General features: G+C 39.3%; 1 protein-coding gene across 4 annotated transcripts in view; it reads right to left on the bottom strand.

The window, feature by feature from the left end:
* Positions 1-23019, bottom strand: part of LOC129717502 (tektin-3-like) — a 28276-nt gene extending 5257 nt beyond the window's left edge. Inside the window, exon 1 of one of the 4 annotated variants that reach the window (XM_055667444.1) lies at positions 22770-23019. In XM_055667444.1, coding sequence (XP_055523419.1) covers positions 22770-22874 — 105 coding nt within the window. In that variant the 5' untranslated portion in view covers positions 22875-23019. Of the gene's footprint in view, positions 1-13032; positions 13471-14505; positions 14745-22769 lie in introns of those variants that run through there. The other 3 variants (XM_055667446.1, XM_055667445.1, XM_055667447.1) reach the window with 3 other exon arrangements.
* Between the last annotated feature and the right edge of the window lie 2566 nt (positions 23020-25585).

Here is a 25585-nt window from a genome sequence, read left to right as displayed (position 1 = left end):
CTAAAATCCCAAAGCCGAGAAGGATGGCTGGAGTCAGTCAACTGGTGCCAAATATATGGCCGGATCCGGTTCCGGCAATACATTGATCAAAGCAGTGTCAAAGCAGAGTCTTGGCAACACAAAAGAATTGGACGTGTTGCCAAAATCGAACGAGGTTTATATCGAAATATTCTGAAATCCAAGGATACCAAAATATTGAAATTCCAAAATTTATAAATTCTTTAAAACCCGTAATCCTGTAAACTAAATCATATATCCTAGCACCCGAAACTGGCTTGTAAACGGCTAGATAGATGTAACTTGAGACCCTCAATCATGAAAAGCTGTATCCCACCACCTACACCTAAGATGGCAGCTTCATCAGCAAGATGTAGGTATCGTGACCCTGGTAAGGTAGCATACCGAAATCTTTCCTCACCACGAATAACGAAAACAGAAATATGGAACGGATCAATCGACACCTAGGCTTCGAACACGGAAACAGAAAACGGTAATTGGGTAATTGGGAAATTGGGTACTTGGAACGTCCGATATTTCAATGAACCGGCGCGAGCTGGCTTGCTTGCTCGAGAACTACAGCGGCACGGAATCGAAATCGCAGTGATTCAGGAGGTTCGGTGAGCAAATTCCGGAGAAATGGAATTTAGTGCAGTAGACGCTATTGCGCATACTTATTTTAAGTACCACATCTACTACAGTGGCGGCAAAGCAGCGGAACGGGACATCGGTTTCGTAGTGCTGCGAAATCAGAAAACAAAAGTCATCCGGTAGAGGCCCGTAGATAAGCCGTATATGCGTTTTGAGGATTAAGAGAAAAATTTTCAAATTCAGTGGAATCAACACCTACGTACCGACAAACGACAAATCCGATGAATTCGAAGATGAGTTCTATGAAAAGCTAGAACGAACCTATGACGAGTGCCCAAAACACGGCGTAAATGTCATCATCGGAGATGCAAACGACCAGGTTGGGAGGGAGGTTTTCTTCCGTCCTCCGTCCGGTTATTGAAAGGCACAGCCTTTACTCGTCAACTAAAGAAACGGCCTGAGGCTGATAAACTTATGTCCTATTATCCACGTTTGAATATTTGGAAACACACCTGGAGGCATCCAAACGGAGAAGCCTGCTCCCAGATCGATCACGTACTGATTGACGCACAGTGCAACACTTAGAACATAATTATTTAAATAATTATTTAAAAAAAAATTTCCACTGAAAACGTATCATATTGTGATAATAATAACTAATGATTGGATTTGAATATTTTTTTGCATGGAGTAACCCACCTCAAAGTGATGGATGACATTTCTCATAATGAAATTTAAATTCAATCATAACCGGGTCAAAATTCATCCAAATACTTGAATTTATCATGAAATGACTTTTCAGTACACATTTCAGTCGTTTGACAAAGTTTCATTTGGGTAACCAAGGCTACAACTATCCAAGAAACGAAAAAATAAGAATTTCTTGATTATTTTCACATAGCGATAAAACACGAAACCGGAAGCATCGGGAAGGTTTTTCTTCACCATTATAAACAAAAATATTAGCACTTTCAAGTAATATAAGCCGTTCAACCAGATTTTGCCAGAAACATAACTTATCCCATTTTGAGTTAACTTATAAAAACAAATATTTTGGGTTTAATTATATTGATTTTGACAAACACCTAGGTATTTGGAGAGACTAGCACACATGCTAAGTACACATTTCTGTTCGATTAACCTTCTTTAACAATCTTCATCGTTGTTTAATTTAAAAATCACTTGTTTATCTTCGGAACGTTATATGTTAGCTTACGGTATCGAAGCGTCATTATCATGCACAAAAAACTGTTGAATTGCGGTCGGTTTAAACCTCTCGTTAAGACCGTAAACATAACTTATGGATGTTGATGAGCTGTCAGGTGATCAAGCATACATCACGCTTCAAAATGAAACACTAGAATACAAAGTTGATTTACTTTGAAATTTTCACTTTCGATCAGGTTTTAAACGAATTAACTCCTATGTGTGACGGTCGGATCTCTTCGGATGTTACTGATGTTAGATCTTTTCGGGGACCAAACATTGACTCTGACCATTATCTCTTCGTTTGTAAGATCCGCTCACGGTTGTCGAACGAGCTGAAATCTCGCACAGAGAGGACAACGCGTTTCAACATTCAGTGGTTGAAAGCTGATGGCGTGGCAGCAGAAGCAGAATACGCCAGAAAGCTGGATCAACGGATCGCAAAACAGCAGAAGGAAGGAGCGGAAGACATAAATGGGCTGTGAAGCAGTATCCACGACGCCATCAAAACGACTCCGAGAGAGGTAGATGGTACGACGCGTGGAAGACAGCCTAATGGCTGGTTCGATGCCGAGTGCCAGAGAGCGACAGATGAGAATAACTGTGCCAGGAGCCGCATGCTCACTGCGGCTACGCGTCATAACAGAGAGAGACAGGGTGGCAAGAGCTGCCGAAAATAGAATCCACCGTTGGAAGAAGCGCGAATACGAGGAGCAGGTGCTCGCCAGCGCAGAGGACAGCTATGCTGAAAACGACGTGCGGATATTCTATAGAACTGTCAACAGAGTCAGAAGCAGGAATTACCCAGTGCAGGTCATGTGTAAAGACAAGGAAGGCAACCTGCTTACTGATAAACCGACGGTTGCAGCCAGGTGGAAGGAGCATTTTCAGGCGCTATTGAACGGTGAGGAGCCGGATGAGCAGAGCAGGAACAAGATTACGATTATGAGTGACGAACAAGCTGTGGAGCCACCAACACAGGAGGAGGTAAAAAAGGCGATTAGTGAGCTGAAAAACGGCAAGGCCGGTGGGAAGGATGGTATCCCGGCCGTACTTCTAAAAGCGGGAAGTGAGCGGCTGTTCTATGCGATCCACCAGATAATTCTAAGGATCTGGGCGGATAAATAAATGCCGAATGACTAGTTGGGAGGCCTCATATGCCCTATCTATAAGAAGGGCCATCGTTTGGATTGTTGTAACTATCGAGGCATTACGTTGCTCAACTCCACATATAAAGTGCTCTCCCGTATCCTGTTATTCAGATTGAAACCGTTACCGGAATCCTTTGTTGGCGAATACCAGGCTGGTTTTCGACAGAGCGTTCCACGACGGATCAAATCTTCACCCTGCGACAGATCCTCGATAAGTTCCGGGAGTACAACTTACCGACTCACCATCTGTTTGTGGACTTTTTTTTTTTTATAAAACCTCTTTGCTTTATTGTCCAATTTCTAATTTATATATGTATAGTCAAATAATTATTTAAACTTATCAAATTTAAATTTTCAGGAATTGTATCTCTAATGTACATGATGTATCTTATGAATAGTTTCAAAATATTGCCCATTGCTGTTCTCCGTGTGCCTTGTAGTCCAGGGTATTGTAGAGTGACAAATGCTGTAGTTCTTCCTCGCAGAGTTGTTATTTGACGTTTAACATGTTGCCATAGAATTTCTACCTCTGCACACGCTGCAAATTTGTGAAAAATTGTTTCTTCGGTGGCGCACACCCTACAATTTGGATTAGCACGACGATTTTCAGTGAATAATAATGCGTTGTGTCCCATCTTCTCATTACAAATCAAATAATACGCTGTTTTTTCTTCTGAAGACAATTCCTTGTGACTTATATTTCTCCAAACTCTCCTCCAATCTCGATCGATGATATTTTCAATTCTATTATCAGGCAGACGATTAAGGAGATCGTTGTAAACTGCATTTGCTGTCGGGTTTGTCATGATTTGTGTTGGCATTCGCGAATATAGCTTCAGTATGTCTTTGATGTGCGGTAAGTCTCGTATTAAGCTGGCGGTTTCCCTTCTGTTATTGACAATGCGAAGGTATCCTTCCTGGTATGGAAGCTGTCTTTTGGTTTGCAAAAATCGGTTTAGCAGTAGCGATTTGCTTTTTATAATCGGACAATGTAGTCCCAAGCCGCCATTCCGTTTGTTTTTAATAATTTGTTCATACTTAACTCGATGTTGTATTCCATGCCATATAAAAAGTGAAATCTGCTGCTTAATTCGCTTCCCAACGGATTCAGGAAGTGGGAAAATAGATGACATGTACCACAGTTTTGAACATATAAATGTGTTTATCAGCCATACCCGTTGTTTGACATCAATTTTTCTTGAGCGATTCATCCATAGGAGAGCGTTCATGTGCCTCCATAGATTGTCCCAGTTATGCTGTATGGTTTCTTGCAAGGTTCTTTTGTATGTGACTCCGAGGATATTAATCTGATCACTAACTGCTAACTCTTCAGGTGTCTCAAATTGTGCTCCCAGTTTCATTGCAATAGTTTTTCTCATATTCAGTTTTGCACCTGACTCCAGTTCAAACTCTCTGAATGCATTTATAACTCTTTGTGTTTTAGATGGATCTTTTAATACTATGGACACATCATCTGCATAGACTGTAACTGCTTCTCCGTCTCCATTGCAAATGGCTACCAAATGGTCAATGAGCGGCTGTATATACAAGGCAAAAAGAGTCATACTTAAGGGATCTCCTTGTCTCACAGAGCGCTGTACATCGAAGAATTCTGAAAGTTTACCGTTCAGTGATAATTGTGATTTTGCGTTTCTCATCGTTATTGTTAGAAAATTTACAAATGCTCCATTAATTCCCATTCTTCGCAAAGTTTGGAACAGAAAGTCATGACTTACACGATCGAAAGCGTTACTCAGGTCACAGGCTATTATTAAACCACATTGGCCCATTCTTCTACTTTCTCCTATTTCATCCCGTATCAGACAAGTAGCTTCGAAAATATTTCTACTACCATTACTACATTTTTGATTATTTGATAGAAGACAAGGTGTAATTTTTGTTAGGCGTTCTTTGAGAATACGACTTAGTATTTTATAATCTGAATTTAGTAAGGAAATTGGTCGATATGAGTTGATGGTGTTGTCACTTGCTTTTTTCTTTACAAGAACAATTATTCCCTGTAGTTGTTCATCGCGGATTCTGCCATTCATCATCTCATTGAAAATTTCTCTAAGCTCTGTTTTTAAAAACTCCCACCCACGCAGGAAGAATTCTCTAGTCAATCCGTCTTTCCCTGGTGCTTTTTTTGCTGCTGCTGTTTTGATTGCCGTGTGCAGTTCCTCTTCTGTTATTGGCTCCATCAGATCACTGTTGTCTTGCATGTTACCAGGCACTGTTCTCAAAGGTTGGAAATTTCCCTGACTGGTAACTTCTTCAGTAGCAAAATGTGTACGATAGTGGTTGTAGACGTGCTGTTCAACAGCATGTTGTTCATTTAATTGTTGGTCACCGACACTTATGTTGTTAATTCTAGATGCACCCTGTCGTTTTCTCTGATCGTAAAGTTGATAGATAGATATGTTCTCATTCGCCATGTGCCGATGGGTTCTTTGTATGAAACTGTTCCTAAACTCTGCTTCTTTCCTTAGCATAACAGCTTTGATCCGATTAATTTCTGGGGTACAGTCGACTAATTGGTGATTTGTATATGTTCTTCGAAGACATGAGTAATAAAAGCTCATAGTGTCGTTGTATATTTGGTATCTTTGATTTCGTTTCCATTTGAAGAAAGAGACTATTTTTCTCTTCGCAACATCTACCCACCAGTCTACCCAAGATGCGTAATTTTGACGGGATCGTTTCCAATAGGACCATTTCAATGAAAGCTCATGCATATTTTGTGTCGTCAGTAAAGCATTGTTTAATTTCCACGGTGGCCTTGCACGCACTTCTGTGTTAACAGGTAGAGCAAGCCGCATTATAACAGCCTTGTGATCACTAAAGCAGTTGACTTGAATTCTACAGTAGCGGAGTCTATCTACAACTGGGCGATTGACAAATATTGTATCTATTCTCGACATAGATTGACCCCTGACGAATGTATAATCTGTTCCATTATTGAAAATTCTCCAGCAATCTGTTAAATCCATAATCTGTACAAATCTCCTCAGGTTTGAACTGAAGTTTGAAGCTCCTGTTGAATCCCGTACATCAATGACAGAGTTGAAATCTCCTGCAATTATGAGGTATGGAGCATGATGTAAAATGTGCGGTGGCAAGGAACTATTGAAAAACTCTTCTATCAATCCTCTATTGTTCGAGCCGGAAGGCGCATATATATTAACAACTGTTACTATGTTTTGTATAGTGACAGACATTATCCTGTGGTTTTCACTGCGTTGAATATCGGTTATTCTAATCCCCTGTCGAACCAGTATTGCTGTGCCTCTGTTACGTTCATCTATGTTGTAAATTGCGTCATAGCCGGGGAAATCAAAATCGTTAAAAGCGACTTCTTGCATGCAAATAATGTCTAAATCCATTGCCCGAATGAACGCTGAGAGAGCTAGTAGTTTAGTGTTGTTTTGTATAGCATTAATGTTAATAGTTGAGAAAGTAAACGATTGATCGAGTAGAGTGTTCATTTTTGTGGTTGAATGTATTTGTTTCTACTTGCCTCTCTGGGAGTCACTGATGCTCGAGTCTGTACTATTGATCTGCTTGTATGGTTGCTGAGTAGGATTAGCTGTTGTTCGTCATCAGATATCTCATTCTCTCTAACGATTTTTACGTGAGATCCTATTCCTTTGGCTCCAGAAGCGTTAGTTGATTTTTTATCTTTGCAGTCAGAGGATACACTTCGGGACTCAAGAACTATTTTAGAGTTTTTACCTTTTTTTCCAGATTCAAGGTCATTCGAGTTATTCGCCGGTCTTTTATTGTGTTGCTGTGAATTCGTGCTAGGTTGATCATCCTGCTTGTCTGTTATTATAGGTAGATCAGACTGCAGCGGTGATTCTTCCTGGTTATCTTCCTCGTCAGTGGTTATTACTTGCATGTTCGGCTTAGGATCAGTGAATCCAGAAGTAACATCGGCATATGATATTTGTTTTCGTTGCTCTGCCGATATAAGCGTTCGGTTTTCAGCGCAGCTTCTACCACGGTGCATAATGTTACCGCAGTGACGACATGTGTGTACTTGATTATTATAGGTGACGTAGGTGCTGTAGCCTTGAATACTGATGTACGAGGGAATTGTCCTCTTAATTTGCATGCGAACGATTCGCACACCACTAGATGCATCGGGGAATCTAGCTGACTTGCATTTTTGCTCGATGATGCTATTGACTTTTCCGAAATACGACATGTGCTGCCAGATCATCTCCATGGGCATACGTGGTGGAAGATGATGAAGTTTTATGTCCGTTCCTCCATCTTCAATCTTCAATCGCATGTTGTATGACTTGTTATCTTTGTCGTCGCACACTAGATCGAACACTCCATCAAACTTTTTGACGACTTCTTGCATCTTTTCCTGGCTCCGAAGCTCTACATACACTTTTCCTTCCGTAAGGTCAAACTGGATTGCATTGACATCGCTCGCACTTAGTTGTAATTGATCAGCTATAAAATCATACACCAGATTGTGTTTGACGTTCCGAATTCCTCGGATGTCCAGATAGAACGTGTGTGTTCTTAACGAATCCATTCTCTCAGGGGAGCTTTCTCTGACGATCAAGCTTTTAGACCCCTTATCTTTTTCTTTATTGAAATAGACGTTCAGACAGCGGTAGATCGAAAATATAGGTTTGCACTGCACGACGGCTGAATGCTAACTTGCTCAACTCCACATATAAAGTGCTCTCCCGTATCCTGTTATTCAGATTGAAACCGTTACCGGAATCCTTTGTTGGCGAATACCAGGCTGGTTTTCGACAGAGCGTTCCACGACGGATCAAATCTTCACCCTGCGACAGATCCTCGATAAGTTCCGGGAGTACAACTTACCGACTCACCATCTGTTTGTGGACTTCAGGGCGGCATACGACTCAGTGAAAAGAAACGAGCTGTGGCAAATCATGCTGGAACACGGTTTCCGACGGAACTAATTAAATTGAGTCGTATGACGCTGGAGGAATCGAAATCATGCGTAAGGATAGCTGACGAGACATCAGCCGCGTTCGTAACGTTGGACGGACTGAAGCAGGGGGATGCGCTCTCCAACGTGCTGTTCAACATCGCTCTTGAAGGTGCAGTACGAAGAGCAAACGTGGAAAGAAACGGTACGATCATCACGAAATCTCACATGCTTCTCGGTTTTGCGGACGACATCGATATCATCGGTATCAATCGTAAGGCCGTGAAGGAGGCCTTCGTACCTTTTAAGAGGGAAGCAGCGAGATTGGGACTTGTCACAAACTCTGCCAAAACGAAGTACATGGTGGCTGGCAGAGAGCGTGGAAGTTCCCGTGGTGTTGGGGCTGAAGTGGAGATAGATGGGGAACGATTTGAGATGGTTGATGAATTCGTTTATCTTGGTACGCTTGTGACATGTGACAACGATATGAACTGTGAAGTGAAATGACGAGTTGCAGCTGCAAACTCCTACGTAACCAGCTAAGGTCCCATAGTTTGCAAACTCGCACAAAACTAGCATTGTATAGGACGCTGATACTCCTGGTGGCCCTTTATGGACATGAAGCATAGACGCTGAAGGAAGCTGATCGACGAGTGCTCGAAGTTATTGAGCGTCACGAGTTGTACCTGGTATACAAACATGCCGATATAGTGAAGGTAATACAGCGGGGCAGGCTTCAGTGGGCTGGACATGTAGCCAGAATGCCAGACGAAAGAGCTGCCAAAACTATCTTCAGCAGAGAACCAAGAAGAGGCTATCGGCTTCGTGGTAAGCCTCGCACTCGGTGGATATGCGCGGTGAAAGAAAATGCACGATCTGCTGGTATACGAGGTAACTGGGGAATGGCTTCTCAAAATAGAAGAAGCTGGACATCTCTAATTCGTTCGGCCCTAGACAGGTAACGGTCCGTCGGCCAAAGAAATAAGTAAGCACCCGAAACTCTGAACATAGCATTATTACAAAGACTTTTAATCGCAAAATTCCAAAATCCTAAAATCCCAAAAGTAAACTCTAAAATCCTTAAGCCCAAGATTCCTAAAACACGTACACCAAAACTACTAATATTTTGATATTTCTGAAATCTACAGTCCACATTCTAAAACTGTATAATTTTTGAGCTTTGGTACCTACATATAATTGTGAAATTCTCATACCTGAAATTATAAAATCCTTCAATCTCCAATTCCAGCAAACTCAAAATTCTTAAATATTACAGTTCTATGATTTTAAAATGTCGGAGTTTGATCATTTTTATCTAGTGTTTAAATTTTGAAAAATTTGTTCGAAGCAATTTGACTGTTCTGGTAACCAAAATATCGAAATAAATTCAAATACTGTAACAATCGGATTTGATAAAAATTTTGGAAAATACAGGTCGGACTCGATTATCCGGAGACTCGATTGTCCGGGACTCGATTATCCGGAGAAAATGGTTCGATTATCCGGAATATTCTTTTTTTTCTGTATTTCTATAACGTACTGTTGTCTTCCGGTCATTGGGTGGTTCAGGATTGTTGAAAATTGTAACGGTAAAAGCCCTGTTCTGTGTAGGCGGTTCATATTTGCCAGTTTTCTCGTCGTCCTTCCAATTCGTACTCAACAATCTCCAAAAGCAAGGTATTATAGTTTTTTGTTGCCAAAGAGGACAACCGCTATTGGTCAACCGGTTTTGGATTTATGGCCGTATATTCCTGTGGCCATGATCAATGCAGTACTTAGAACCACAAGCAGGCCTGTCCCGGATACTCCCAGATTATTGAACCAAAACTCATCAAGCGAAATCAATAACGACTTGAAATCCGCAAAGTAGCTCATTAGTGACCATATCGAGTGTCTAGGTCGTTATGGGTAGCTTAAGGTAAAGAAAAAAAATCATAAGTGTTGTCAAAATCGAACAGAGTCTGTAAATGTAACTCTTCAATTCTTCTTAATATTTAAGATAACAAAAAGAGATTAATACATAAATCAAATCATATTTTAATCAATATTTTCTGGAAAATATTTTCCCTAATCTCTCGAAGAAAAAATTGTCTTTTTAATGGTCCATTCATGTCATTATGATTGACTTTGTTCATTGAATTGATGGTGGGTTTTATTTCGTTTTTTCATCTTGGAGATAATCAATATGACATAATTTATCATTACGTATGTATGAATAACAAACGCCGCCAATAGTCTAAACACCTTTTTTTTGGTCGGCACATGAATTGTGTACCATATATTATAATAGAAAACTCACTGTTTTAGATGAGAGATGTTGAAAATTTAAAAAAAAAACATAAAACATCGATTATCCGGAGGTTTCGATTATCCGGAGCAAAATGTTTTTCAAATCTCCGGATAATCGAGTCTGGCCTGTACTATTAAAAAGCATGAAATTTTTATTTTCTTACATCACCAAATTCTTAGATATTAAAATCTTTGATTTCTGAAGAAATAATTTATTTTAAAATCTCAACACCACGAAATTCAAAATTCTTCCTACTCTTAACTACTGAAATCTAAAAATCTTTAACTCTGAAAATGCTTTAATCATGGAATCCTCAAATCAAAATATTACAAAATTGCTTCCCCCTATATATTTGAAAACAAAAATCCTGATTATTGTGAAATCCTAAAATCCGTGAATCTTTAATACTAAATTCATGGAATCCTGAAATTCTAACATTCTAAAACAATAAATTCTTAAAGCCATTAAATCCGAAAATGCTTGAAGTGTCTAATTCAAAAAAATGAGAGCCTTACATACTAGAATTGAATGTCCCTATATTAGGATATGAAACCCTCCCAGCCGGCCTCGAGGTACGATGCTGACCTAACAAGCCAGTCGTCGTAGGTTCGAGTCCTGGCTCGGGAGAGACTTTTGGTGTCAGTAGATCGTAGCGCTATCCCCGTAATTGTCCTGTTCACTTAACAGTTGGCTGCGAAGACTGTGTATAATAAACAGAAGGTCGAGTTCCATATCGGAATGTAGCACCAAGGCTTTGCTTTAGGATATGAAAATTTCAGAATCATTAAATTTAAAAATTTTTGAACTTCAAAATCCGAAAATCATAATTCCAAAACTTTAAAATCATTCATTTCTGCAGTCCTCTGGTCCAAAAATTCTCAGATTCTTTATCGCTAGAATTCTATGGTCCTAAAATCGTAGAATCCTAAGATTGAAATTTGAAATTGAAATTAAAATGCCAAAACCCCAGAGCCCTGAAATGTCAAAAAGTACTTAAATTTTATAAACCCTGAAATCTAAACATGCTTTGATCCTAAAATATTAAAATTCTGAAATCATAGAATCCCGAAATCCAAAAGTCCCGTGATTCCATCATCATCAAATTATTCATTTCATTTATGGAATCCTGAGTTTTTGTACGCCGATGCCCTTTATCAGGTAGAAGTGCCGGGTAGAAAATCATTTTGCTATCAGAAAAATAATTGTGCAATAATAATCATAAATTTTAATGAATCTCTGCTTGTTGCTGGAGAAACATGAATATCTTACGGAAGAGGCGCTCAAATTTTTTAAACTTGATTCCAAAATATCTTAAAAACAAATGCATGTAGAAAGTTAGTAGAAAAACATTCAACTCAACTCATTTTTTTCAGTTTTGTCGTTCATTGTTATTTTTTTGAAAATTTTTATTTTTAAAATTCTTCAAATCTTAATTTTCCAGTGAACATTTATCTTATAATCTCCATCCTGAATTTAATGTGTGAAATAATATCAAATAATAAAAATCTCTTTTTCAAAGTGTTTAGTGTTATTAGTATTTTCTAATAATTTATTTTTACAGTTTTTTAAAGCAATATCAGTTCCCTAAAATTCACTTCAAGCAGTTGTTATTTACAACCAAGGCTTTCTGAGTAGCGATGCTTTGAATAAAATCAATGCCAAAATGCATACACCATTTTTAAAAAATTGCTCTTAAATCCTAAAAATTTGCCACCTGTGAAAGTATTCTTTTTGCAAATAATTTATGAAATTTTCGCGTTAACTCAGGTCATTTGTCATGGAAACGCTCAAATCCAAAATAATGAAGTCCAGTGATACGAAAATCCTAATATCTCAAAACCTCAAGATTCTAAAATCCTGCTTTCCAGGATTCTCAAAATCCTAAAATCATAAAGTTTTGAATTTTCAATCCTAAAACTTTTTATCCTTAAGTTACAATCTTTAAGACCACAGGATCCTTAAAATCAAAAATTTTGGGATTCCTTAATCTTAAAATCCAAAGATTCTCAATGATAGAATCCAAAAATTGACCTTATTAAAATCTTTATTATTGAAACCCCAGATGGTTTCGAGGTACGATACTGGCCTAACAAGGCTCAAGTCTCGGTTCGGAAAAGATTGTCAGTATCAGTAGGATCGTAGCGCTAGCTTCGCAATTGTCCCGTACACTAAACAGTTGGCTAAGGGAGCTTCGTAGCCGCAAGAACTTAAATTAACACAATAAATTAAATCTAAAAATCCCTAAAATCCATATTTTCTAAAATCATAGAATCTTGAAATCATCCAGTCTTAAAAGATTCCAATCCTGAAACCCTTAAACCCTCAAATCTCAACATCTAAAATCTTGAACTTTTTGAATTCGATTGTAGGATGAGACTAGATCCTTTTTTAATCACATCCTTGAAACAAAACAGTTACTTATTTGTTTTCTCGTGCCTGCGTTAAACAGAGATTTGAGAAATCCGCGTTCGCTAACGTTTCGAATCATTTCAATTCAAAATTTTAATTTTCAACCAACATTCAATCATATTCAAACCGTTTCCTTTTATCAGAATAATCATCAAAGTTTTTAGCAAACAAGGCTCGACAACGTTTCCTGCTTCCTAGCAGAATAAGCCACATCTTCCATTTGAAACTTTGCATATCAATTTCTGCAGATCGAGATTGTGTCTATCTTATTTCTGCTTGTTCCTGCGAGAAAAAAAAGTGCCGGAAACAAGTTTTCCCTCTTCACCAATGGCACCTGATAAAAATCTACGATATTAAAAAAGTTCACCTCAAAACTGGTCCCCGATCGATAGTTTTAAATTGCGAAACTTCGATCGCACACACGTACTATTTATGAATGAACTGTCCGATTTTATTTCGCTTTGGCTTACCTACACCTCCGCCTCACCCTGCTCCCACGCCGCGATTATATGTGTCGGGCCGTTGTGTGCTTGCTCCGAAGGCAGCAAATTGAAAATAAAAAGTTTTTCGCTTGACTTTTCCCATTTTCGACACAGGCACCGAAAGAAAAATTGACCCCATTTTCGATTCGTTTAGTTGGCGCAACATAGGGCAGAGAAAAAAAAACGCTCCACAGGGTCCTGATGGTTGGCGCGCGCAGGGACGGTCGCCCAGGTGATTGGCTCTATTTATTTATTTGCTCGTTAAACTGATGGCGCTTCTCTGTTGCCTGCTGATAGAGTAGCAAATTTCATCGCGAGAAAAATTCCACAGCACTCGCGATTCGGGCGACTTTCCAATTACTCCGAGTGGGAGCGTCACATGCAGAGGTACGGTTTTTTTCAAGCAAACAGGAGTGAAAGTTGAAATGGCAGTTCTGCTGTTGAGCAAAAAAAAAAATAAAATGGAAGAAGCAACGAGGGGTTCGTGGATGGTAAATGAAAATGAAACATTTTCTATGCAAATGGCTTTCAATCAGAGCATTACTTTGGCGCATAAAAGAAAAGGCAGGAAAACAAATTCAATCAGCTCTGGCACTACGCGAGATTGAGAGCACCTGTTGAGGGTGTTGGAAAATGCTGATGAAAATTTTCGTTGATGTAAATAATCGAAAATTACGTAATTTCGACGGAGTTTGCGAATTCTTCTTGAGTGAAAGTGCGATGCTTCGCCACTTGACGCGAGGAAAAAAGGTGTACGATTTTCGAGTTGAATTAATCGATGCACTTATCATATGAAAATTTTAATAGGCTATCTACAGAATATACAACGTTCTTAGTTATTGCCGTCAGGGACCATATTATTAGTTTTATGAGTTGAGAATTTCTGGGTTTCCCTTTATTTAAGAGCCAATTCAGCAAAATGTCATTGATTACATAAATGTATGAATGCACTTAAAATAATACGATCGGAATGTAGTCGTATGTTTCAGAAAGTAAAGAAAATTCGATGATGAAGTAAAAACTTTAGAATATAGCTTTGCTATTATTCTAAAACTTTTTAATAAAGTAAATCTATGTTCGTTATGCTAACCAAAAACAAAATACCCTTGAATCGTGTGCTCTACATATTATAGTCCCTAGTTTATTCAACTGTCAAAATCAGTCACGCCATTACTCTAGTCTAGCTGCAACCATCAGCGTCACTGCAGGGCCCCTCGGTGCCAGTTAGCGAAACAAACATCTGCTCCGGGAGAAGTGGAAAGTGAAAAATTGATAAAACAATCACGCGCCGACTAGCACTTCGATAGTGCCATGACTTTTTCAGACTTTTGCTCTACATTTGCTCCCACACGACACGACCCGCCAAGGTGTTGAACGCTTAAAATAGAACTATGACCTTGGATAACTTGGCACTCCGTTGCAGCAGGTAAGAATGTATCTACTTAGTTTATAATACTAAACTAATTACTTGCACTTCGTAAGCCATCAGCTACCACACCACGTGTTTTAGAGCGTTGAAGTAGGAGTTTCGACTTTTTTCACAGATAAACCCCGTCTCGGACAGAGTCGGTAGTAAATCCAACCATTACTCTGCTGTTCACTTGTTTTTTCACATGGCACTAAATGTACTGCAATTGGTACTAGGTTCGGGGAAAAAAGCTTCCTAATCCAACAACGTTCGGGCCCGGAATGAATTCGCCAGGCTTGGCCCGACTGATTTCCGTGGTTCGAATTTGCTCCGGGTTAGTTTCGCTGTATTGCATAAAGAATCAAGTTATGCGGGCTCTGTTTATGTGGTGTTTTATGGTTCTAGGCTTATGCTGACAACAGATACGGTTGTTCGATTACACAATACTGTAGGACCAGGGGCACCAGGGATTGGGGAAGAGGGGAGCTGAAGCGCAGCGTTCTATCTTGTCCGTTCCATCCAGTAGCGGTTTGATGGAATGTTTGCTCGATATCGAGCTGCAGGATTTATTTTCGAATGGATTAAGGTCAGTTACATTTTGGTAATATATTCATGATAGTGGTGCCATTGCAGGTAACGTTTTATAATCCGTACTCGGAGATTTTTTTGAGTTATGTTGTCCTTGCTATGGGGATGTGATTGACACAACTTGAGTTGCAATTCGATTTGCAGATTTGGCAACAGACTTCAAATTGTCTCAATAAAAATCAATTCGTTTAAAGCAATGAAATGAAGCGGCCATTTTAATTTATTTCATTGATAGAGAGGAGTATAAAATAATTGATAGATAAAAGTATAGAATGATTGATAGAGAAAAGTATAGAAAACTGAAATTAACAAGTATGGCTCTCATTAAATCATAAAATAATAAATCATGCACTAATAAAAAAAATACTTTTTATAATTTGTTGTATGTGGTTATGTAAGCTAAACATTACACTAACACCTATGGACCACGAGGAATGGAATTGCTCTTACTAAACGGTAATATTAGCTTGAAAAAAAAAAAAAATTAGTAAAAGCCGTAAAGTCCTCCCATATAAAAGAAATGATTTTTTTTTTACATTTCACAAACTGAAGAAATACCGAAAAAAAACCGATTGCATTAAAATATTGGGATTGGAAGGGCACTTACAATTTTATTATAAAAAAAAAACAAACAGAAAACTGAATTGTAAAAATTTAGAGTAGCACTGTAAAAATCATGGTATCACTGGACTGGCCGTAATTGCCCTCGAATTAAACATAATCGTAATTGGTGTAATAATTTCAAAATCCGAGAATTTTGTGATAGAAAAATAGTGTAAAATTTAATTGATCCATCTGGCCCTACTCATATGAACTTTATCGTTGATTGAAACAGAGATTAGCTTAAAAAAATTATTTCTGAAAATCTTTCTCCTGAGACCTGTTTTAAATATCTTTTTGATCACACGGAGCAGTAAAACAATTTGCAGGATTAGTTGTTGAAAGCTTTTTTTCTCGGCATCCGAAGGGTAATTCGAAAATAATATTTGAAAATGTTTCTCCAGGCAGGAGCTTCTACAAGAAGATCAACGGAATTAACGGCGTTTAACACGCACAATAATTGTACTGACTACGCACAAAAAATGTGTGAAATGCATAAGAAATCAGAATATCAGTCAAAACAGCAATTAGCGGTGTTTTTTGCCACAGCATTAACTGACGCTGGTTCTAGTCAAATGGACCCAATATTGTCCAAAAAAATCAGAGTTATTATTAATTTTTTAAGGAATCGGTTATGTTTGCAAATGATCGGCTATTAAAAAATGAGTGAATTGAAAAATGGAAAAAGGTTCAATTGTACACATTATGAAGACATACTCCTAACAAAGGGAGTTTTTTGAATTCCGCCTTCCACAATTGAAAAAACGACTAAGTCCCAGAGAGCAGATTTTTGCAAAAAAAAATTTCTGATGACACCAATTCTCGACGTTTCATGCAATTTTAAGTCATTAGGCATCAAAAAAAAATTTCGGAAACCGAAATTTCACGTTGATTGGTGCGCATTTCTGACTTTCATGTGTGTTGTAAACCAGCACTCGATTCTGAAAATAATTTTGTAGGATCTTGTACAGTGGCACCGGTACTCTAAGATTTCGAAGCACATAGGCTGTAGAATTCTAGCTGGCGCTGTATCTAGCGGACAGATTGGTCTATATACCGATAGGTCACCTGGCAATGATACAAAAAAGTCCGCCTCCCGGTCTTTGGCAGTATTACCAGTCTCTGTCGTTTCCACTTGTCCGGGAAAAGGCAGTCGTCTAAGCATATCTGCACGGCCGCCTTGAACATCCTGGGGCTACCTTTATGGCTGTCCTAATGGCCAGGTTCGGGATTCTATATAACCCGGTGCCTTACTCACCTTCAGGGAGTTTGCGATCTCAACAAGTTTATCGTACATTATTCTTACCGCCACTGCGATCTCTACGCGGCTGCCGTCACTCACTGTTTTTGGGTGCTCAATAACCGGACGCCAGGGACTCGTCTCATGGCGTGGAAAAGTCCCTTTATGATCCGCTCTCAAATCGCTGGTGATAACTTTACCGGGGCTGACCAGAGGTACGGTCTCGGTCGTTACAATCCGTCGCCCCACGGATTCGGGTTGGCACTGTCGCAACAAACTTGTTACCTGGCTTATATTGCGATCTCCAGCGTTACCATAGCTTAGCGGCTTTCAACCTGGGGTACGCGAAAGAAAGATGAGTAATGGTGAACGAAGCAATCTTTCTTCATAATACTTCATTTGTTGTTCAAACTTGCTCTTAGAACATGACTGAAGCAAACAAACAAATCATAATTCAATTTGGAGCTTGAACTAGACTACAACAACATGAACTACCACTACTCTCTCCCACTTTTCGAGAACATTCCAAACCCAGGGGGTACAATTGGTTTAGAAAATATCGCCAAGGGGTACGCGGACAAAAAAAGGTTGAAAACCGCTGCTTCAGCTGATTTTGAAGTTGCCTGGCACTCCGATCTTTGCACAGCAGTAAGCGCGAGTTGCATCCTCCTCACACGAAGGCACGTACTGAGGTCGGCTATCCGTGCTGCCGAAAGTCACGTCGGTCGATGATCGGCTCTACAACGTATCCGCTGTAGATGGTGTTAGCGCCGACGTTGGCCAGGTCCAAGATGGGCTTTGCCAAAGCTTCCAAAAAAATCTGTCCCCTTTGAATCGTGCGGCGATATCCCCACTCGACAGCCTAAGCGTTGAAGTCATCCGGCACCACCAACGACGTTAGGCTCGTTAGCTCCACAATTACACGATCGACCATCTGGGCGAACCTCTCTGTAGACCAACTCTGCGGAGAATAGCTACTGCAGTAGAATACTTCATCCTAGTTCGAAGTTGACACAATTTCCTGAACCGAGGGCCTGGCCGTCGCTCATATGGTCGCCATCCCTTGATACAGCAGTCGCTGGGCCGCGTAGCAGTGGCCCAGATTTAATTGCGTCATCCTCATTCTGAGTTGGAGAGTCGCCACTGGGGTGAGGGCCGAAACTCTTTAAAGTCGGCAATGAACCGCTGCATTATGCCATTCATTGAACCATTCTGAGATCTGATGAAGAATTACCCTCAGACTGGTTGGGAGGTTTCATTTGCCCGATCTATTAAAAAGGTCACTGCCTGGACTGTAGCCATTCTCGGGGCATAAATCTGATATATGTAACCGAGGTAACCCAACTTTTATAAACACTGTACGACAAGAATTCCTAGACATAACCCTTTCCAGCGAAAAACTTTCAAATAAAATATCAAATGGGTATGTGTGTGAGCAAATTTATTAATCAGATCACAGGCAAAAATATTGGTGGAGAAATCCAAACAAAAGCATACAGGGATTCCGGGGAAAACTGACTGAAACCTATTTTATAGCAAGTTATCAGCGGTAAGATCTCTAACAAAACAAAACAACAAGAAGAGAACAAATATGACAAGAGCTCCCAGGTATCCGGTAAAAGCGAAAATCTTCTAGTTTCGACAAATTGCCAAGGAGGTAGTGAAAGACCTGCCGAAGTAATGGACTCAAAAGAACTTTGTTTTTCTTGTCAAAAACATCGCTTGTGCACATTTAGTTTCATCAATCTATTGCTATTCTCACGAGCGGAAAGCAATCTTCGAAGGATGGCCGCTATTGCGAGATCATAGACCTCGTGGTACGAAACTTCAACCAAAATCGTTAGTAATTGGACTCGCAGAGCAGCGGAGTCAGGAAGCGATCAAACCACCAACTCACGTGGATACCGCAGATATTCGATTGCGCTTCCGGCAGAACGGATTGCTCCATAAATTCATTAAGACTGATTTGGATTCGTGCGACTCGATGTACGAATAGGTAAATCACGTGATATCGATATCACATCAGCTGAATGGTATCGGATTCAAATTGTCGGAACTCTGGGTTTGTATGATTTGGCTGGCTGGTCTTACAGACGAACACCGTCCCATAATCATGGCCTTGGAAAATTCTGGGGTCGCCATAACGAGTGACTTCGTGAAGACAAAACTTTACCAGATGCAACCATAGCAAGATTTTTAATCTCAACAATGAGTGGTGGCATCAGGGACTCACTCCAAGAATCAATTCAAGCTGGACTAGGCGGCGGAAAGCAAACAGGTTTCGTCGTGCAAGTCTTGATCTGTGGCACAAACGGATACCAGAAATTTGAAGAAACTTATTGGTGGCTTGGTGACTGGAACTTCACTGAACGCTGGATCCAATGCTGCGAATTGTCGTGTTTACCCGAAGAAAGAAGCGTGTTTACCCGAAGATGAAGTAGCTGCTAGGGAGGATAGCGAAACTAGTCTGCGACAATGTACACAACCCAATAGGTCAAAAATGTTGAGGATCAGCGAAAGGGAGTATGTTTTCCAACACATCCCACTTCCACAGACGATAAAGATTTGAGCTTGAATTCGAATCAGGTATGAATAGCGAATTCGGCAACGATCCCGCCCCACATTACTAATACAATTACAATAAAAATAAACTTTACACTTTTAACCTAACCTAATTCTAACGATCTTTTTAACAAATATTCATATGGTTTCCGAATTGTTGTTTAAATAATGTTTATGTTTCCATCTCATCTCTCATTTCTTTCTTGATTACATAAAGACTTGGGTTTGGGTACCATTTGAAGCAAAAAGAAATTCCTCGTATAGCCAACCAGAGAGCTGCCTTTTCTCGTTGTCTCTTAGTGTCAATATCAACGGATAGCATATCTTCTAATCTGTTTAAACTTATTTTGCATTTACTCAGGACGACGTTCTTAATCCAGTCTAAAATAATTTTGGCCGGTGGACATTGTTCTATTCTATGGTTATTATTATCCGGTTGTAAGCATGAATCACAGCTGCTACTGTTCAATCTTCCAATATTGTAAGCTATTAATTTTTCTTTATAAGCGATAAGATTATTACCAAATGCAATGATCCGTGATCTGTCTTCAGAAGGTATAAAATTGTAATTATAGTTCTTCCAAACAATACTCCACTCAATTTGTGGATAATCGTTCGATACTTGGGGTATTATATTTTTTTGAGAAATACAAAATCTGTAAAGTGAAGCTGTTGTATTTAAGCTAGTGCTACCTTTAATATCATTTGCAACACCAGTCCAGTTACTAAAATTAATTGATAGACTACGAATTCTAGAATATTGCAATAGAGTGTCTTCTGTAAAAGTTCCATCGTCATTTTGTAAAATACTTTTGATAATAAGCGCCTTCATTTTGCATTCTGAGTCCACTAGTTGGATTCCGCCCATGTCATAATCTAAGTAAAGTGATCAACTTTACTTCGTCTTTACTTCGTCTTGAAAATGAAACCTTTCCATAAAAACTGACCTACGGTAGATCTCATTTCAGCTAAATGTTTTTGATTTGGGGGAACAATTTGAGCTAGGTACCAGGATTTCGATAGGATAAAAGCATTTATCAACCAACTTCTTTCAACAAGATTCAGATTTCTCAAACGATGCATATTTAAAGCATGTTTGGCATTTCGAATTATTCTGTCATAGTATAGGTTAACAACTGTGGAAATTGTAGGGTTATCGCTCCATTATTCATCTCAACAGCTTCGTGCACCTATATTCATCTTATTTCTATAAACAGCATAAGTCTCCCCCACTGTTCTGGCCTGATTTGGCTTCTGCACACCACACTAAATCTGTTCTACAGTGGCTTTTACACCATAATATCCAATCCGTCAAGAAAAACATCAATCCACCTAACTGCCCGGAGCTCCAACCAATTGAACGATTCTGGGCAATTGTGAAGCAGTTCTTCAGGAAAGAGGGGACAGTATCCCAAACCATGCAGGAATTCAAAAAAAAAAAATGCACAGCAGCATCCAGAAAATGCACAAAAGTGACTGTGCAGAATTTGATGAAAGGCATTCGGTGAAAAGTGCGTTCGTTTATCAGAAGATAAATTTTTGATTCAAGTAAGCCATGACATTAATCGAAACTGAACTGAACTTCAATAAACTGAAAACATAAAAAGAATTGTTAATTCCTTTCGAATATAATTCACAAATACATGTTGCTAATTACTTTCCGACACAGTCCTTATTGAAATGAAATACACGAAATGTGTAAAGTCAGTTTTTTTAATTTTCTTCCTCTCTCCAGCACTTGTTTTCAGATTGTAAAACTGATTTAGCAAACTTTAACAGGAATCAATTATAGTTTCCAATCGAGGGACGCTATTTCAATCAATTGATGTTTATTAAATGATTCTATTGTGTTGAATGGTATTTTATATATTCGTAAGATACATATTTCATCAGAGGTCTCGTCATTGAGATTGTCGATATTGATCAAAATTCGGAAGTTTGAAGCCCGTTGTTTTCGACTGCTCAAATTAGGGGCCACTGCTTAGGCCGTTCCTTACCCTATATTAATCAGTTTTTGAATCATGTTTTTTTATCGGTTCCAAACCACATGCTTCAAATTGATGGTGAAATTGATTTCTCACAGCTTATCTGGAGAAATCTGATCGATAGTTTAAGACAGGGCTGTCCAACGTACGGCCCGCGGGCCACATCCGGCCCTCGGCTTCTTTTGTCGCGGTCCGCGTTAGGTTTTGAAACGCGTTTCACATTTGGCCCACGTGTTGATGTACCTATTCGGATTGGAATTTGTGATGATACAAATTATCTTTGTATAATTTAAACTTATTTAACGTTGAAACTTTCAATCCGTATCGACATTTCAAAAATGAAGCACGACTTCAATAGAATGGAGGCAGTAAAAGAATAGTTGTCGTTCATCTTTATCAGACGAGAATTTAAAATCGTGTTTGCGGACTTCGGTATCAGATTTTGACATCAATATGGCACGTGTTCTGGAAAAAAAAGCCAATGGTTTCAAGTTTCTCATTGATTCTCCAAGCTCATGTAATTTTAAAATCTTAGAACAGTCCAGCATGATATTTTAATAAATATTTGTACAAAATCTAAAAATTAGCTAAAATTTGAAATTTTTCAAAATTTTGGCCTGACAGCTGTTGTGGATTGTGAAATTTGGCCCGCGTATCAAAAAGGTTGGACAGGCCTGATTTAAGAGATTTATTTTGTTTGATGAATTGGTTAAAAATACACACGCCCTCCGAAGAAGCAATACTTTAATAAAAATAATCCAGCTAAATGGGTTGTTAAGCTATATGCGAATTTCTGAGTTTTATATATTAAATAAAAGAATAAATTTTTCCGAGCAAAATGTGATTTAAAAAAAAAAAGTTGAATAAAAAACGCTTTAAATCGCTTGAATGACTGTTGGCTGTCATTCAAGCGATTTCAAGCAGGAATCGTGATTTGAAAACCGAAGGACAACGTTATTTTTTTTTAAATCACGTATTGCTCACAAAACACAGCTTTTTTCTAACGAAAAATAAAAACTAGTACAGCTAAGCAACCCAATTGTTGAAAATTCATAATTGCTCTAGTCGAAAAGAAATTCCAAGTTTATTTCAAATATGAAAAAACCCATGTCATTACCGATTTCATCTAGAACTGCTCTAAAACTATCGCAAAAATATTACACAACTGAGCTGCTAGCAATTTTTCACCACAACGGAAAACAAAAAAGTAGACCGCCAACTTCGAACATCAATCGGAGACCTTCCCTTTTCCAGTAAATTCATAAAATTTCAATCTTTCGCACAGACTCAAAGATAACGCTCTCTAGAATAAACACAGCACTAGAAGCGGGTCCAATCTTACCAGCGGGACACTCGATTTCCGGCTCGAGTGCATGAAGGTGTTGGCATGCAGATCCTGTGAGGATGGAAACGCATCATAATAACTTCCCCCTTCCCAGCACAACATGTAGTAGGACGATACGATATCGGTGCGACCACGACGACCCACACGTTCGGTTCACTAGCTTGCGTCTCTCAACTTGCACACACGAACTGTTGTGTTCCACTGGAGTGGACTGTTAACAACCGCCACGGAATTGAAACTGAAAATTGGAATCAAAATCGAAATGATGTTCCTTGGTACTGGCATCAATTGCCTGAACTGAATGCGAACAGTGCGCGGCTTATCCGACAGTGCTCTAGGGCCAATACCTTGGACAGCTGATAGGATGTGCCCGGTTGGCAAGTTGATATTTGCACAGTAGCAACCCACAGAGCAAGCAAACGCTTACCGAAGCGTGGGAATATTGCGAACAGCCATGGCTGTTGCGACGGAAAGCTTCCGTGCGGTGTCCTAGAATTACGAGCTTTGTTTGGTAGTTGAGTCGAATGTTAACAGTTATGAGAGCGTGTTAGTATGTGCGGCACTGGATGGAGAATCGTTAAAGCAACGTTTGAAACATTATCGGTAAATACACTGCAACCTTAAACGATAAGAGGCCAATTGTGTGAGTGTGTGAGCGCTGAATATTAGATAACACGCAGCAAGCAAACTGACAGACGCCTACAAAGTTTATTACACTAGTCACCGTTTGTATAATAAATTACTTTCAACAATCGAGGTACTAAATTTAGGCAGCAGCGCTGCGAAGGCTAATTTTTGCTGTGAATTAATTGCAGAAAATGCCCCAAACAAATAGCAAACCCACTTTCAAATCACTTTATTCCCACTGCACAGGTATTGGCAGAGACGGCTTATCAGAATTAGTGGCGAATCGCACAAACGAACCAGTGCAAAGCGCTACTTTCATGGTCAGTATCAAATTCGGTATTTGTTTAGCCTTCCCCCAAAAGCCCAGCTGAAATACATTACCGTTGCGGGTGCACAAACCGCACGGGTAAAAATCTTTTCCCGTTTTCATGACCTTTTAGGTCATGAAATCATGAATGACGTTTACCTACAAAATATAACCTATAACTCATGACATCATGATCTCAACTCCAAATATCATAAGCTATGAAGAACGTTTTCATGAATGTGACTCATGGCTATTAAAAGCGTAATACATCGCTGTCGCATGGACTCATAGAATCATGAGTCATGACTCATGATACCATAAGTTGGATTCTGAATACCATGAGCTACTCAGAGCGTTTTTATAAATACGACTCATGACTGCTATAAACGTAACACATATCTGTCAAACTGCGCGCCGGTATATTCAGTGATTGCAAGTTTAGAAACCGTGATTAATAGGTGTGCAAAACAAGGTTTTCGCGAGTGAAAGTGTTTATAAAACATATGACGAGTGTCCGGTCGCTTAAATTAACTCAACACAGTAATATCAAGTGCGGTTAAAACAACTGTGGCAGAGAACATACGATCGGAAAAAAATCGGATTGGAGATCGAATAGGATACAAAAAAGTAAACAAGTTCTGATACCAGGTCAATAATATAATTTGGTTATTTACGTAGTGCTCGTATACAAATAGCTAGCCGTAAAGTTTGTATTTTCCATCAAGCCCAGTTTAGAGATCAATCGCTAGAAATGCAAACTCGTTGTTGTTATTGCTGCTAGAATTGATGGATAAGAAGCTGTGTGGCAAGTGTCATTTGCCTAATAATGATTCGAAACCAGTGCCCCGCGGTTCCTGCGATGTCTTTCGTCAAATCGGATAGCAAAGTTGTGGAATTAACGGTCGTGCCCATAAGGATTTGTTCGTCCTAGGGAAGGCAATGTTTATTTGCCCCGCCTGTAAAGATAAATTAGGCGATAGAAGAATTCGTGCCTATTTTGCCGAAAAACTAAATAATGTGCGGGCTTAGCCAACAAAATCAAAACAAGTTAAACAGCTGTGCCTGTGAGATACTGTTGGTAATGGTGATGTGGTACGTGATTCTGCTAGCCGCGGCACTAACTCGATCGATTTAAGTTGTTTTTCGGTTGCATCTATCACCTCCGCTTCTCTCGTTAGGTGGTGGTTGTATTCGCTTCGCATGAACTGTAAACTGCAGATTAGTGAAATGTCTGTGTGTTCTCCAACCGGGTTTTCTTACAAATTTCGCTAGCGGAAATTTGGAACTGGAACATCACTGAAGTTGAGAATAACAAAGACTTGTTTTCTTACGTAGAACTACGTTTTTCTGGAAGATCAGCTACATTGAGGTGAAAATAAAAATGTAAAAACGGAAAAGGGGACAAAACTTGTGTTTTTTATGCTTATAAGCCGTTTAGTTTCCAACGCACTTCCGTCGTTTTTTTAGCAATCAATTGAAAATTATCCATGCATCAGCGCAAATGCAGACAGTTATAGGAGTAGTAGCGTCAGCGGTAAGTGTAGCGGTATTACGTCTTCTGGTACAAAACGCTGCTTTTGTGCGGTAGCGGCAATTCCACCAGTGAAAAATTTGGCAACACACAAACGGGGGTGTTGGCAATCAAAATCTGTCTGCCGTCAAATTTTTAGTGCGAAAACAGCTTTCAATGTCGGGATTAGCACAGATATGGGATCAGCATCATATCCTAAATTGTCCTTTTAGGATGAATACTCAATTAAGAGTTAAAATTTTTTTGTTCATTCATTACATCTTATTCAAAATGTTGGTGTGCCTTGACATAGACGATTGTAAATTCGATTTCATCTCCATGTCTCAGCACGAGCTCGAAATTTCAATA

This window comes from Wyeomyia smithii, chromosome 1 (genome assembly GCF_029784165.1).
Source record: "Wyeomyia smithii strain HCP4-BCI-WySm-NY-G18 chromosome 1, ASM2978416v1, whole genome shotgun sequence".
Lineage (NCBI taxonomy): Eukaryota > Metazoa > Arthropoda > Insecta > Diptera > Culicidae > Wyeomyia > Wyeomyia smithii.
The sequence above is the reverse complement of the archived record's forward strand: the minus strand, read 5'-3'. Positions and strand labels throughout refer to the sequence as shown.